This window comes from Rhinolophus ferrumequinum, chromosome 4 (assembly GCF_004115265.2).
Source record: "Rhinolophus ferrumequinum isolate MPI-CBG mRhiFer1 chromosome 4, mRhiFer1_v1.p, whole genome shotgun sequence".
NCBI classification, from domain to species: Eukaryota; Metazoa; Chordata; class Mammalia; order Chiroptera; family Rhinolophidae; genus Rhinolophus; species Rhinolophus ferrumequinum.
The window spans coordinates 85,727,500-85,743,291 of record NC_046287.1 but is presented as its reverse complement, the minus strand read 5'-3'; the positions used below and the strand labels follow the sequence as shown (position 1 = coordinate 85,743,291).

Genomic DNA, 15,792 nt, shown 5'->3' with positions numbered 1-15,792 from the left:
TGTCAGAGGGCAGTAGATGGGGGGAGGGTTGACACTGTGTGAGGGGTGTAAATGACAAATGTCTAACTATTACATTGTTTTGTACATCTGAAACTAATAAAAAAAAAAAGAGCACACACAAAAAAAATTAAATTAAAAAAATAAAAAGTAACCACATAGGATGGTCAGAACACAAAAATTCCTAACTAAAAGCGGGTCATGGCCGGTAGTCACATCCTAGGCCTTTAGCTTTCTTCACAAAGATCTTTAACTTAAGGGAGTTTGTCTATTGTCTTTTTGCATCTAAGATAACATACCTTGGAAACATCAGCGTTTTCTCCTTTTCCAGACCCCTCAGGGCACAAGCCAGTACAGCAGAGCAGAGACCACAGAACCCCTCCTTGTTATCTTGTTCCCCACATACCATCTCCATGTGCTATAAATGTTAGTTATTAACTCCTGTACCCACCAATGTAAAAGAAGCATGCGTCTCTCTGTTTTACTTTTTATCCAGTCCCAGAGATTTCAACCACTTGGCTTTCTCCTGCCTCCTTCATTTACCACTAATGAATTTCATGTACTCTCCTTATGTCTCCTCCTTTGATTTTAATGTATAAAATAAGCTGCAAAACAGCCAACAGATTAAGAAAAACAGATTTTCCTAATCTGTTGAGATTTTGCTTCTTGGCAACTGTGGTCAGTTCAGCTCAAATAAACTCATAAAAATTCTCTACAGATTTGGACATTACGTCTGTTGACAACAAGAATCATAGGGGCAAACAGAAGAAGAGAGACTCATAGCCACCAAGTATGTCTCCATGGGAGTGTCATGATGGGAACCTCCCTCCTATTAGCCCGGGGCCCCAGCTCTTGGCTTCCAGGCCAAGCCTGGCCTGCCCAAAGCTTCCTCCGGCCACCTCCAGTCCCACTCAGAGACAACGCTTTTATCCCAGGACAGAAGGGAAGGGAGCAGACAAGCAAAGAAGTAACCTTCAGTTTGTGGTCCTGGAAAGAGCGTTTCAAAGATAACGTTCTCTCTCTTTTCTCTCTCTCTCTCCTCTTAAGTTTTAAACAGCAGTATGTCAACTTAGATAAGCCATTATACTGAAGGATTCCATATACTCAGGGACTCTGGCCCCTTCTACTGCTCCTAGATTTAATCAAACCGGTTTTCTCAGTCTCCAGCACAGGACCGTGTGTCTCCTCAGGTACTCCCCACCTGACAGGCCCTTTCTTCTTGTCTCAGTCAAACCCTGCACATTGTTTCGAACTCAACTTTCCCAGAGATGGTGAAATTGGGTTTCATAAGGTGGCAGACCACTCTTCATTAATAATCGGGTAATTCTGGCATTATGCTTAGTCTTGTATATATTTTTGTACTGCTCTTTAACTTTGTAAGCATTGCCAGCCTCTTACTATCCAGTCTGTTTCTATGCCTTCTTGCCATCTCAGCCTCACGTGTCTGCAACACCAGGGCCCAGACCGCCCACCTGTGCAGATGGTCCTCATTTGACACCTGCCTGTCCACAATGGCTTTTCTTGCAGCAGTTCACACCTGCATACCTGATAGAGGACAAATCCCCATTGTGATATGAATTGCCTCAAACTTTAGAAAATGATAGTTGGTTTCCCTGAAAGTAAACACAAGCACAATCTTGCTAAACATTGGAGGCAAAAAGCACAAAAGCCAAAAAACTATGTTAAAATGTATTTTTATTGCCCATAGGATCATATTTTGAGTCTGCTGAATAGCTGTCAGAAATAAACTGAGCCTGGCCGGTACAGCTAAGCGATACCAGCTCATTATCTACAAAGCCACCAGTCCTGCTTAACTTTTCATCAGTTGTCAAATGATCACATTGAACAAAATTACCCTGCTTTTCTTGGAAATTTTGTTAACGGCATTTGGGACAGGCTTGGACAAAACAAATCAACTTCTGAAAAGGCTTAGACACCCTCCCAATTCTTTCTCCAGGCTGAAGGTATTTTTATCCCCTTTCTGCATTTACAAGTGTTTGACAAAATTCCTCAGGGGACTGGTTATGTTCTACAAATAAACTACATACCAAAGTCTTCTTTGGCAGAAAATGAGCTACTTGTTAGACGTGCAGCTGCCAAAACACTCATTAAAGTTCCTGGAGCTTCATGCTGCCACCGTTTCCTATTTTCTGGAACGTTTTTGATCACCATCACTTGGCCATCTGAAGAGGAGACTGGGTTATTGAACATAAAGATGCTTCTTCATTTGAGTTTTTATAAAATCACAGAACGTTAGAACCTTGGAGGTAACCTCATCCCCTTCCCTCCCACTCATTTTATTAGTAAGAAAACTGAGATAACGAGAAGTTTAGTGACTTACTGTCACGTAGCTGGTGAGCAGGAGTCCGTGTTAGCTATGTAAACTGGCTATTTTGATGTGTTAAAATTTCTACTGTAATTGCTTATTTTAAATTAACTTTCCCCTCTTACTGACTCATTGGCTTAGAACGGATTAAATTGTACTACATTTGCAAGCCCTTTCTTGCAAGTTTAATGAGGTTAGTATTTTGTAATAGTATAAATATGTCAGTTCATCCAATTATAATAACTAATTTCAGTGATATACTTACATATTTCAGCTTATAACATGGGTATACATTTTAGCTCTCCCCCAGCCCCATGTCATCATCAAGGGGAACATAGGAAATAATAAAAATCTTCATTACCTATAAAGGTAACGCCTGGATGTTGCTGTAAACCTCTCCTAAGGAAAGACTATGCCAGGAGCTCAAATGTAAACGAAGGAATTTATATGAAAAATTTCATCGCATACGAAACACCCCTAACATTTAAATAGCACATTGGTTTCCAAAGCAATTTTATATGTGTCTTTGTACTGTTACCTCTCTATATCTTGTGGAATTGCTATTATTTTAATTCCAAATATATTGATTAAAAAAACCAACCCTCCAAAAAATTGCAAGGAAGTTATTGGGCTAGGATTTGAAGGCAAATCAAGTCAACTGCCCTTCCTTATACATTCTCTCTCACTGTGAGGAAGGAAGGATTCTGGATCTTTCCTCCTTTACAGTCTTATAGCTAGGGTGGTCAGCTGTCTAGGATAATTAGCAGGCAAGTTTCTCTGGAGCTAGGGGAGGAACCAACACATCTGTGGAAGGTATCTGATACCAAATCTACAGGGATTGTACTGAAAACTAAGAACTGTCAGGTCAGGATGAGCACTGGCTGCATTAGGGACCTTGGTCTCCTCTTGCTGGCACTTTATGCCAACTGATTTCAATTCACCCTCAGGTGTCGTGGAGCAGGTGGAGGTGACGTGGGCCTCTGCCATCATCTGCAACAGAGTCTGAGGAGCTCCCGCATCCCACTGTCTTCTGTTTTCTGCAACAGCAGCAGCAGCATCCTGGATGAACAACTCTGGGTGTAAGAAAATAACTAATTAACTTAAAAGCAGCCTAAGGGTGACTAATTGCCATGAACAGTTCTTAGGAAACTCGGTGACAGTCCCTCAGCTGGTACATTCAAAAGCAGAGAAATCGCCACCATTCTTCCAATAGAGACTGCTATGGACTAAATGTTTGTGTTTCTCCCCAAAGACTGTGTGTTGAAACCAAATGCCCAATGTGATGGCATTAGGAGGTGGGGTTTTGGGGAGGTGACTAGGTCCCGAGAGTGGGGCTCGTCTGAACAGAATTAGTGTCCTTATAAAAGAGGCCGCAGAGAGCTCCCTCACCCTTTCTCTTATGTGAGGACACAGCCAAAAGGTGGAATTAGGCCCTCACCAGACACCAAATCTCCCAGCTCCATGATCTTGGACTTTCCAGCCTCCAGAAGTGTGAGAAACAAATATCTGTTGTTTATAAGCCACCCAATTAACAGTATTTTGCTGTAGCAGCCTGGACAAAGACATAGATCATATTTATAAGACTGATATTATGAACAGATTTAACATCGTTTCACTTTTATTAATAACATTTGATTGGTCAAAATATTTAAATGCTAAAGAAATATTAGTAGCACAAATGGACAAACTCCTTGTGGCATTATGAGAATTACTTTCTTCAGTTTCCATGGAAATGTATTCTATTCTATTATCTCAATTTTTAAGACAACGTGTGTTGTCTTTTCCTTATTTATTCCTACATTTCATTAAAGGAAATTTAAAAATCAGATACGTAGAAGAAAGTAAAAATCACCCATAATCCCACTTTCCAGACACTATTTAAATTTCAAGAATTTTCCCCTTGCTTTGTTTTGAAACAAAAAATGGGTCACATAATACACACCGTTTCATAACTTGCTTTTTTCAATTAGCAACGTATCATAAATATTCTTCTGTACAACTATTTTAAGCAAACATGGTATTCCGTTTCATGTATTATAATTTAATGAATTCTTTTCTGCTGGATTTTTAGGTTGCTATAGATTTTTCACTATTCTAAATAATACTGTAATGAACTCATTTGTAGCTAAATTTTTGTGGACATTTATGATTATTTACCCTAGATAAAGTACTGAAAGTGACAATTCTAGGAGCTAGTATTATTTGCTTTACCAAAGCTTTTCATTGTTAAAGCTGAATCTATTACTTATTTATGTGATTTTTTTTTCCTATGTATTTTGAATAGCTAGTTCTTCCCAGTCCAAAAAAATGTTTGTTTCTAGTCTATCTTTTTTTTTTTTTACTATTTTATCTATTCTGATGCTAGTGTATTGTTTTAATGACTGTAATTTATATATTTTGTTATTTGAAAGGGTAAGTGTCCCTTCACTGCTCTTCTTTTCTAAATTTTTTGGCTAGTTAAGAATCTCCAAAATTCTCCAATCTTCCAAGATCTCCTCACATCAGAAAAAAAATCCTATTGTGGTTTTGATTGAAATTGCCCAAAATCCTTATATTTGGAAAGAATACTTCCAATATATAATAGTGTAATTTCTCTCCATTTATTCCAATGGTCTTTAAATACCTCAGTAAACTTTATAGCTTTCTTCATATACTCTGCACAAGTCTTGTAAAATTTATTCCTAAGTTATATGTACACACACTCGTACACACACATGTACACATGCATACACACATTCGCTACTGTCACATAAATTAGATCTAAAGACCAAATGGGGACAATATGTGCAATACATATTACAGTCAAAGGTTTAAATATCTTATAAAGAAAAAACAAATATGCCATTTTCAGTAGAAAAATGGGTAAGGGACAGGAGCACATAACTCACAAGAGAAATATAGATTGTCAATAAACATGGAAAAATTGTTCAGTCTGATAATAATTACAGGAATGTAGTTTATATTATGAGACCATTTTCAATATCAAACTTATAAAGGTTCATTTTTCTTTTGACCTAACAAAAAGCAGCTAATGTCTTTTGAGATGTATAACCCATCTCTCCGCTTCCCTGCAAACTTATGCGAAGAGTAATCTTTGACTATACCCTTTCTACTAAACTGCCTTCACTAGGCACTAAGGACTCCTGATGGCCAAATCCTGTGCTGTTAGTTAATCTGCCTCACTTGGCCTTTCTCTTCCAATCAATGCTGCCAACCCCTGCACCTCCTTCTAGGGCTTTTTCTCCTTCTTTGGCTTAACTCTCCTTAGTATCTGAGAACTTGGCTAAGCTTAGGGTCCATCCTCGGCTCCATTTCCTTCTCTCCCTAGTCCCTCTCCTAGGTATTTCCAACCACCACCAAGGTTGAAATGCTGTGTATATGTTAAAGAAGCCCTGATTTGCCCCAGGGCTTATGTCTCACACAGCTCGTGTTTTCTAAACATCTCCAGCTGATGTTCTTAAATACCCAAACGTCAATATGTTCCAAATTCAGATCACTACATTATCTCTGATGACATCGCTCTACGTGACACTAGTCAGACCTAGTTTTATTGCACTTGCTTTACTGTGCTTCGCAGATACTGCATTTTTTTTTACAAATTGAAGGTTTGTGGCAATCCTGCTTCAAGCGAGTCTAATAGCACCATTTTTCCAACAGCATTTGCTCACTTCATGTCTCCGTCACATTTTGGTAATTCACGCAATATTTCAAAATTTTTAATTATTATCATATTTGTTATGGTTATCTGTAATCAATGATATTTAAAAATTTAAGTATAGGTGGTATACAATAAAATATTAGTTTCAGGTGTACAAGATAGTGGTTCGACATTTATATATCTTACAATGTGATCACCATACTAAGTCGAGTAATCATCTGTCACCGCGAAAACTTAACACAATATTATTAACTTGTAATTAATGATTTTTGATGTTACTATTGTAATTGTTTTGGAGTGCCACAAACTGCACCCACAGAAGGCAGCGACCTTAATCAATACATGTTGTGCGTGTTCTGACTGCTCCACACCCCCGCCATTCCCCAATCTCTCTTCTTCTCCTGAGGCCTTCTTATTCCGAGACACAACAATATTGAAATGAGGCCAGTTAATAACTTTACAACGGCCTCTAAGTGTTCAAGTGAAAGAAAGAGTTGCATGTTCTCTCACTTTAAATCAAAGCTAGAAATGATTAAGCTTAGTGAGGAAGGCATGTCGACAGCCAAGATAAGGCCAAAAACTAGACCTCTTGCACCAAACAATTAGCCCAGTTGTGAATGAAAACTTGAAGGAAATTAGAAATGCTACTCCAGAGAACACATGAATGATAATAAAGCAAAACAACCTTATTGCTTGCTGGTATGGAGAAAATTTTAGTGGTTTGGATAGAAAATCAAACCAGCCACAACATCCCTTAAACCGAAGCCTAATCCAGAAGAAGGCCTTAATTCTTTTCAATTCAATGAAGGCTGAGAGAGGTGAGGAAGCTGCAGAACGAAGTTTGAAGCCAGCAGAGCCTGGTTCATGAGGTTTAAGGAAAGAAGCCATCTCTATAACATAAAAGTTCAAGGTGAAGCAGCAAGTGCTGATACAGAAGTTCCTGCAAGTTCTCCGGAAGACCCAGCTAAAATAATTCATGAAGGTGGCTACCCTAAACAACAGATTTTCAATGTAGACTAAAAAAATAAAATAAAGCAACACCAGCAAAATGGAGTTGATGTTATCAAGATAGCAATCTAAAACAGAGCTGGGAGGCCTCTGGAAAGCTGAGATAACTCACCCCCTCTTCGTGAAACTGAACTTTTGAACTGGGCTAAACCACAACAGGTACATCCTGATACATTTCCTGGAACTGGCTCAGCATCACTGAACCCTCTATTAAAAAAATAAAAAATTTAGGGCACCTGTTGGCTCAGTGTTTGGAGCACACTGCTCATAACACCAAGGTCACCAGTTCGATTCCCACATGGGCCAGTGAGCTGCGCCCTCCGCAACTAGATTGAAAACGACTTGACTTGGAGCTGAGCTGCGCCCCCCACAACTAGATTGAAAACAACGACTTGACATGGAGGTGATGGGTCCTGGAAAAACACACTGTTCCCTAATATTCCCCAATAAAAGTTTTAAAAAAATAAAATAAAAGTTTTACCTAGCAATAGACATAAGCAATTAATCATGTAGATAGCATAGTGTAAGTCTGCTTGCCAGAAGCAATCACAGAGAGCTCTTTCAAAGAAACAGGTAATCCTTTCAAAGCCCCACTTTTTCTGTCTTTGTAAACTCTGTCCCTTTGTTTCCCTTTTGGAACACAGTTGGGGTTTCTACCCAAATCTGTGTCTCCTGGATTATAATTCCTAAAAAAAGACCCCCAAATAAAACTTTTATTTGCCTTGCAGTTCTTATTCAAAATTGATTAACAAGACAAAACAGCCCTGTGTTGGAACAAGAATCCATATAGGAATTTTATAACTAGAGAGAAGTCAATGCCTGGCTTCCAAGTTTCAAAAGACAGGCTAGCTTTCTTGCTAGAGGCTAATGCAGCTGGTGACTTTAGGTTGAAGCCAATGATCATTTATCATTCCAAAATTCCTAGGGCCCTTAAGAATTATGCTAAATCTATTCTGCCTGTGGTCTATAAATGGAACAACAAAGCCTGGGTGACAGCACATCTGTTTATGTAATTGTCTACTAAATATTTTAAGCCCTCTGTTGAGACCTACTACTCAGAAAAAAAGATTCCTTTCAACTTAATACTGCTCATTGACAATGCACCTAGTCACACAACAGCTCTGATGGAGATGTACATTGAGATTAATGTTGTTTTCACGCCTGCTAACACAGCATCCATTCTGTAACCCCTGGGGTAATTTTGACTTTCAAGACTTATTATTTAAGAAATACATTTTGTAAAGCTATAGCTGCCATACATAGTGGTTCTCCTGATGGATCTAGGTAAATTGAAAACCTTCTAAAAAGGATTTACCATTCTAGATGCCATTAAGAACATATATGATTCATGGGAAGAGGTCAAAATATCAACATTTGCAGGAGATTGGAAAAAGTTGATTCCAACCATCATGGATGCCTTTGAGGAGTTCAAGACTTCAGTAGAGGAAGTAAGTGCAGATGTGGTGGAAACAGCAAGAAAACTAGAATTAGAAGTGGAACCTGAAGAAGTGACTGAATTGCTGCAATTTTATGATAAAACTTTCGTGGATGAGGAGTTGCTTCTTATAGATGAGCAAAGAAAGTGGTTTCTTGAGATGGAATCTACCCCTGGTGAAGATGCTGTGAAGATTGTTGAAATGAATTGTTGAAACTCATGTAGGGTTCTAGAATATTACATAAACTGAATTGATAAAGCAGTGACAGGGTTTGAGAGGATTGATTCTAATTTTGAGAGTCCTACTGTGGGTAAAATGCTATCAAACAGCTGCAGAGAAATCGTTCGTGAAAGGAAAAGTCGATCGATGCAGCAAACTTCACTGTTGTCTTATTTTAAGAAATTGCCACAGTCACCTGAGCCTTCAGCAACCACCACTCTGATCAGTCAGCCACCATCAACACTGAGGCAAGACTTTCCACCAGCAAAAGGATTAGGACTTGTTGAAGGCTCAGATGATGGTTAGCAATTTTTAGCAATAAAGTATTTTTTAATTAAGGTATGCACATTGTGTTTTTCAGACATAATGCTATTACATACTTAAAAGACCACAGTAGAGTGTAGACATAACTTTCATATGCACTAGGAAGCAAACAAATTCTCGACTTGCTTTATTGCGATATTTGCTTTATTGTGGTCGTCTGGACCCAAGCCCGCACTATCTCCAAGGTATGTCTGTATATGCCTGTTTGGTTGGTGACAGCTTCATCCACCTGAACTAGAAAACTGGGAGGATCCTTGCCTCTCTTCTCTTCCTCAAGCCCCACACCTACTGGTTCACACTCCATGTCTATTCTCACTGCACTGCTCTGGCCCGCGCACCTGTCATTTCCTACCTGGGCTACGTACCTGCCTTCAATCCTCACCCTCCACGCCATTCTTCACACTGCAGCCAGCATGCTCTTTCTCCATCATTAAGAGGATTTAATTCCCTTGACTGAAAGTTATCACAAAGTCTAAAGCCTAAGCTCCTAGGCATGTCAAGCTGTACAGGAGTAGGTACCTCTCCGTGTCTCCAGCCAGCTCTCACTCCAACAATGATCAGCATTTTGGGCTCAGAACACACGTTTTGTGTCTCCTTTGGCTCACGACACCTATGTGATTTTGAGGTCTCATTCAGCTGTGAGATTCCCTACCACTTAGAGAGTCTGTGGCACAAGGAAGATTATCGATAAGATGCCCACTGAATTGACTAAAGATTTTTCCAGATGGAAATGAGGCGAAGTGTATTATTCTAGGAAGCAGAAGCTGAGCCAAGCCAAGCTGTGTAAATGCTCACGTAGCTATGTATAGATCCCATCACTTGAGGAAGGAAAGAGGGGGTGCTGGGGTAAGAAAAGTGGGTCACCACAGGATCAGGCCACTTAGGGTCAAACGTGATACTATGTGGAATGGCTGTATCCTACCAGCGTTATCAAAACAAACAGAAAAACCGAGGGGAGTAATGATATGATACGATAACTCTAGCAATCATTTAGAGAATGAAAGGGAAATACTAGAGAAAGGGACGACACAGAGGCAATTCAGTGAGGGGAAGGGAGAGGAAGAATAAGGGGATAGCATGTAGTAAGCATCTAACCTATGCCAGGGACTTCCTATATACCAAACTTCACCTTAGTCTTCGCAGTAAGCTATGTGGCAGGTACTATCATCCTCCGCTCCTAACAGGAAACTGAGATGCAGAGGATTTAAGGAACCAGTGAAAGGTCACACAACCAGGAAGTGGCAGTGCCAGCTGGGATTTAAACGCACACCTGTCTCCAAAGCCCGTGCATTTTCTACTACACACACTGCTGAGAGATGACAGAGCCCTAAACCAGGGGCAGAGGGGATGAAGGAGGAGAAAGACTTCAGAGACTTCTCAGAGTAGAAACCACCCTGAGCGGCAGGAACCGTAAGCCTGGGGAACCGAAATAAAGGATTGCTGGGAAGGAAGAGCTCGGAAGTTTAATGCACACGTGCTGCATCTGAATGCTAGTGGGACGTGTCCAGGGAGCTTTCCAGCAGATCATGAGAAAAATGGATGCATGTTGGAGCTGCTGGCTGGGAGAAACAGAAGCGAAGGGAGCAGGTGAAACTGCCCCAGGAGACAGTGGATGGAGAGAGAGGAGGGCTGAGTCCCAGAGCTTGGCCCCTGCAGGGGAGGGCAGAGGCAGAGGAGCCAGGGCTCTGCGCTGCTCAGTGACAGCAAGGGGCGTCAGGGGACAGTGCAGTAGTGGGAGAGTTTGAGATGGATTGCTAATAAAACAGTTCCTTTCTCATCTACAGCTTTCAAGGTACACGTACCTGCTTCTGAGCAACAGAGTTTTTCAAATGCTTCATCTGTATAATCTTCACACTCCTTTATACATTTATTTTCTTTAAACTTCATGCCGTCCTCAAAGGTCAAAGTTTCATTTAGTATATCCGTGGCCTAAAGCAATTCCATGGTGTTTCATGAGAAACAAGCCATATTTTGAAAGGAAAAAAAAAAGTTAAAACTTTTTTTTGTGTGTTCTCAGTAATAGCATTTACCAAGATACTTGGCAAGTATTCAATTTATGTATATTTAGCAAATAAGTCAATGGAGTTTTACAAGTGGAATTATGTTAGAACAAGATAGAAACAAGAATGTTTTCACTTCTTTTCCTTATCAATAATGATAAGCACTGATTATATGGCCACTTAATTTTATCCAGCCTTCCTTTTTTCAGTATAATTCCATTAGGTTGATGCAAAAGTAATCGTGGTTGAAAAGGTTAAAAATAAATGCAAAAGCCGCTATTACTTTTGCACCAACCTACTACTGCAGTTCATTCTACAGAATTCTCAAGGTTATCTCCTCCACGCCATGTTAAGTATCCAACATTCCTAACTGGGTCCCTAAAACTGCTCCTAATACTCCATAATCAATACAAAAACGATCACTGTTTCAAGCATATCAAAGCAGAGAATAACAAAGGATGAATGCGCTGGTAGATAAAACTTTTTTGACTCGATTATTTTATTCCAGCGGGCCAACTTTAGCGCCTCATTTCACAGAAGCACTGTGGATGTATCACTCCTCAGGTTCCAACCCAGAAACTGTCCCCTCTCTGCGCCCCTTGGATACAGATCTGAGACACTTAGAAGTATAATGGTTACATAAATGGAGGTCATTGCTAACTATCACCACTATAATGAAGTTTTATGTAGCAAAAGGCTAGTAAAAATCTGAAAGGATTTTTAGGGTAGAATACTCGGCATGATACTCTAACGATGAGTACATGTCATCATACATTTGTCCAAACTCATAGAATGCACACCACCAAAAGTGAACCCTAAGGTAAACTAGGGACTTTGGGTGATTATGATGTGTTAGTGTAGGTTCATCAATTGTAACAAATGTTCCACTCTGGTGAGGGATGTTGACAGCAGGGAAGGCGATGCATGTGTGGGCGCCGGGGAATATGGGAAATCTCTATACCTTCTGCTCAATTTTGCCATGACCGCTCTAAAACATGAAGTGTATTAAAAATAAAAATTTTTATTTTTATTTTATACACACACACACACACACACACACACACACACACCCCTGAAAGAAATGATAACATTAAAAAGTTTTATGCTAATAAAGAACATTAAAGAAAGAAAATGAGTATCAGGTATGATATAGAACATGCATATACACATATTTAACTTTTGGTAATTTTAAAGACAAATTTAGAGAAGATGAAATGGAAACGCAAATCAGTTAATTTTGATATTTGTTAGCAGGTCTGGTAAAAAGTGAGATTAAAAAAGATGTTGAACTCAAGTAATAAAATGAGGTTTGAGTTCACTGTAATTGTGCATTTATTGCTGTATCAATGAGAGCGCAAATGCATAACTGAGATTCACCCAAAGACCAGTACAAAGTTATCAATAACTAAGACCTAAAATAAATGTGCATGGTTTCAGGGTACCTGCTCAATTTTTTAGGTAAGTATATTAGTTGTTTACTATGAATTATATCTGCTATTTTAATTTAGCTATGATAAAAAGTTAATACTATAAGGAAAATGGATCTTTCATAAAAGAAAAATAAATTAAATTTGAATAATCCATTTAAGGGGATAACCTCAATTTTAAAAAGAATGGAAGTATAAAAAGGATTTAGAAGATTCATTTGAACACTAGAGATCCTTTTAGGAAGATTTAAGAAAATTCTCCCTACCTGCTATGGAAAAATTTCATGAAAAATGCTACTAAGACACTCATTTTCTCACGCCTACAAATGGAAGTATATACTTAATGACATACCTCTTCCTCTTTGAAGGTATTTTCATCAGAAATACATTCGTCTAAATTAATTTCAAACTTTACCCCTCTCTAGAAGAAAGCAAGAAAAAAAAAAATCTTAGTTTAAGCAATCCAATAAAAACTTTAAAATTATAACTCCCTATTTGATGTTATAGATATTAAAACCAATAGTCTAACATCACAAAATAAAGCAAATTCCATAAAACAGTAGGGGGGGGGAAATCCTGTAGCAACCCAGATTGCAAGGTATGGACCACCTCCCCCCAAACCAGTCAGCTTTCTAATATGAAACCAAAAGACATAATGTGTGTTACCTTGGCTTTATATTTTTGTTCTGGAATTTTACTTTCCTTTATGTTCTGAAGTCTAATTTCTTTCAAGTCTCTTTCAATATCCTGAAAATTCTGAGGAAAATTAAAATATAGCATTTAATATTGATCAAACAAATATATTTTCACAACCCCTGATTCACAGCATGGTATGTTTACATTGTTTGATTTCTTCATTGAATCCAACGACTGATTTGAGAATAGAAACATGCTTTTAATAATAATTCACAAAAACTTGGGGACAGTGTCCATTAACTCAAAATATTAATATACTTAAAACGGGTACTTCAATGGGTACAATTCTATAATGTGACAATGCCTATTACTTCAGTCCAGTCCACTACAACCTAATTTAATTGAAGAATGTAATTTTGACTACAGGATCCTTTCCTTAAGAGGTTTACGATCCTAATCAGGAAAACAAGAAAAGCGCACAGCTCATGACAGTATAAAGGAAGGAGAGGGCTCTAAAATGCGACAGGCAATTTCAAGGAGGAAGAAAAGACGACTGTAAAAGTCGATGACAAGAATTTCAAAGAAACAGTTGGGAGGGAAACTTTAAATGCTGAGCTTTCTCAGGGTTCGGCCTTCGGCCCCCTGCCCCTTTCTTCCTCAACACAAAGGGGGTCTCAGTAATTCCTATGGATTTAAAACCCATCTTTATACAATGACTCTTAATGTGTACCTTCAAATCTGATCTTTCCTCCCCTCTGAGTTTCAGACTCATATATTCAACTGCTTACTTAGCATCATCTTCATTTTAATGTTCACTTCAAAAATTCACACTGAGCACTCACTATGGCCAGACACTGTCCGAAGGGCTAGTGGCGTGAATGTGACAGTAAGGTCCCTGCTGACACAAACTTACATTGTATTGGAGTAAGATAGATAATAAATGAATTAACAAAATAACAACATAATTTCAGAAAGTGTTAAATGGGATAAAGGAAATAAAATAGGTTAACAGCATAGAGTAAAGGATGAGACTGATACCGGAAAAGCCGATTTTGGCATTTGCTGTAAGCCCTGGAATGATCCCGGACCTCGGCACACGAAGGTCTCAGGAAAGCATGTTCCATCAGGGGGAACAGCAGGGCAGTGACCCCGCAACAGGTTTGCAAGCTCGGATCTTCTCTAACCGACATTCCAAAGTGGCCCCCCACAAGCTCACTCCCCACTCTTCCCCATCTTAGGAAACGGTATGATCCCGATCCCTTTCAAGCCTGGGACTTGGTGTGTGAGTGCGCGCGCGTGCGCGTGTGTGTGTGTGTGTGTGTGTGTGTGTGTGTGTGTGTGTTTAATGCTCTCTTCTCTCCACCATTGTACATTAGGTCTCTATCATCTCTCCCTTAGAATCAATTACTCCCTTAGAATTCCTCATCTGCACTACCACAGCCTTTGTATATATGCTTCACATACAGCATGTGTCAGTTTGAATCAGTATTAGCTGTTTGCCCTGCAACCCTGGGAAGGGTGTTTTTCTGACTGGAAATACTCTGAAACAGGACTGTGACGTATATATCTTACTTATGTTTTTGAAGTTGTTTATCTGATTTGATTGTGTAGTCTGGTTGTCTCAATTGTACAAGAAGTATCATATTGCTTTATTTTCCTTAAATACAACTATTTTAGACTCCTAACCCCCACCAATTCAACCTCAGTCCACTTTAGGTCTCTCTGGCATCATGTGAAGGTCTCGGGATTTTGCACAAAGCAAAACATTCAGGGAGGCTTTTCAGCCTTTATTCAACACTGTTTCTTCTCACCTGCTCTTACTCAAGCCCTTGAGGCAGATAAAGGTAAAAGACTTCCCAGAAGGAAAAAAAAAACCCAACTCTCAAGAGCCCTCTGATAATTCAGCTCCCAGTTCCCCACTCCTGTCAAAAAGGTAAGGTTGAAACAGAAGAGAAGTTAACCAACCATCAGATTTCCTGACCAATGTGTCAGAGACCCCGACTCAAACACCATCCAGAAAGTTGAACTTTCATGGGTTTACAAGAGCAGTTCTGAAACTTCACTACACACTAAATCACCCAGCCAGCTTCTGAAAAAAGGACGCCTGGGCCCCACCCCAGGCCATTTGGAGCAAAACCTAGGCATCTGAGTTCTTAAAAATTTTCCCACATGATTACCCTGCACTGCCTTGGGAAACCACCAGCCTTGGGAAAACTCACTGGGAAACACATAAATGTCTAACAATAACCATCACCTGCACAGGTACTTCTTCCTCAGGTGCCTCTTGGTGGATGGACATGTTCCTCTTCTTCACCAGATAGGTTTTATGACTTATTTTTAAGTCCTCCTTTAACACAAATTATACAGTCAGCAAGGTTGGTACTCAGCTGGTTGAGGGACAGTCAATGGCAGTGGCTGGATAAAGCTCTCCTTATGGCTCCTTTTCCCTATGGCTGCTTGGTATTCTCCAATTCCCCAAGTGCTTCTGTCATGGTCTCTTTAGAAATGTCCACTCTCCATCTTTCCTGGACTCAGGTTTCCCTTCACAGACCTACTTTAAAAATAAGGCTGGTGATGGTACGAGGCTCCCCACCACTAACCAAGCCTCTGCTCTGGAGAGAAGTACCTCCAACCCACCCCCTCTCGGCACTTCCAGTCCTCCGCCTGAACCCTTGCGTGGATCTTTCAGAATGCTTTCCTCCTTAGCTCTGCCTCTCTAAACTCTACTCCTTCTGAGAGTCCACTTAGGCTTCCCCTCTCT

General features: G+C 39.6%; 1 protein-coding gene across 1 annotated transcript in view; it reads right to left on the bottom strand.

Moving 5' to 3' along the window:
• Positions 1 to 15,792, bottom strand: part of NEK5 (NIMA related kinase 5) — a 68,657-nt gene that overhangs the window by 19,320 nt on the left and 33,545 nt on the right. Inside the window, 7 exon segments of the mRNA XM_033104918.1 lie at positions 2,046 to 2,180; positions 3,265 to 3,396; positions 3,762 to 3,875; positions 10,771 to 10,897; positions 12,748 to 12,816; positions 13,062 to 13,151; positions 15,286 to 15,378. Of these exon segments, the coding sequence (XP_032960809.1) occupies positions 2,046 to 2,180; positions 3,265 to 3,396; positions 3,762 to 3,875; positions 10,771 to 10,897; positions 12,748 to 12,816; positions 13,062 to 13,151; positions 15,286 to 15,378 (760 nt within the window).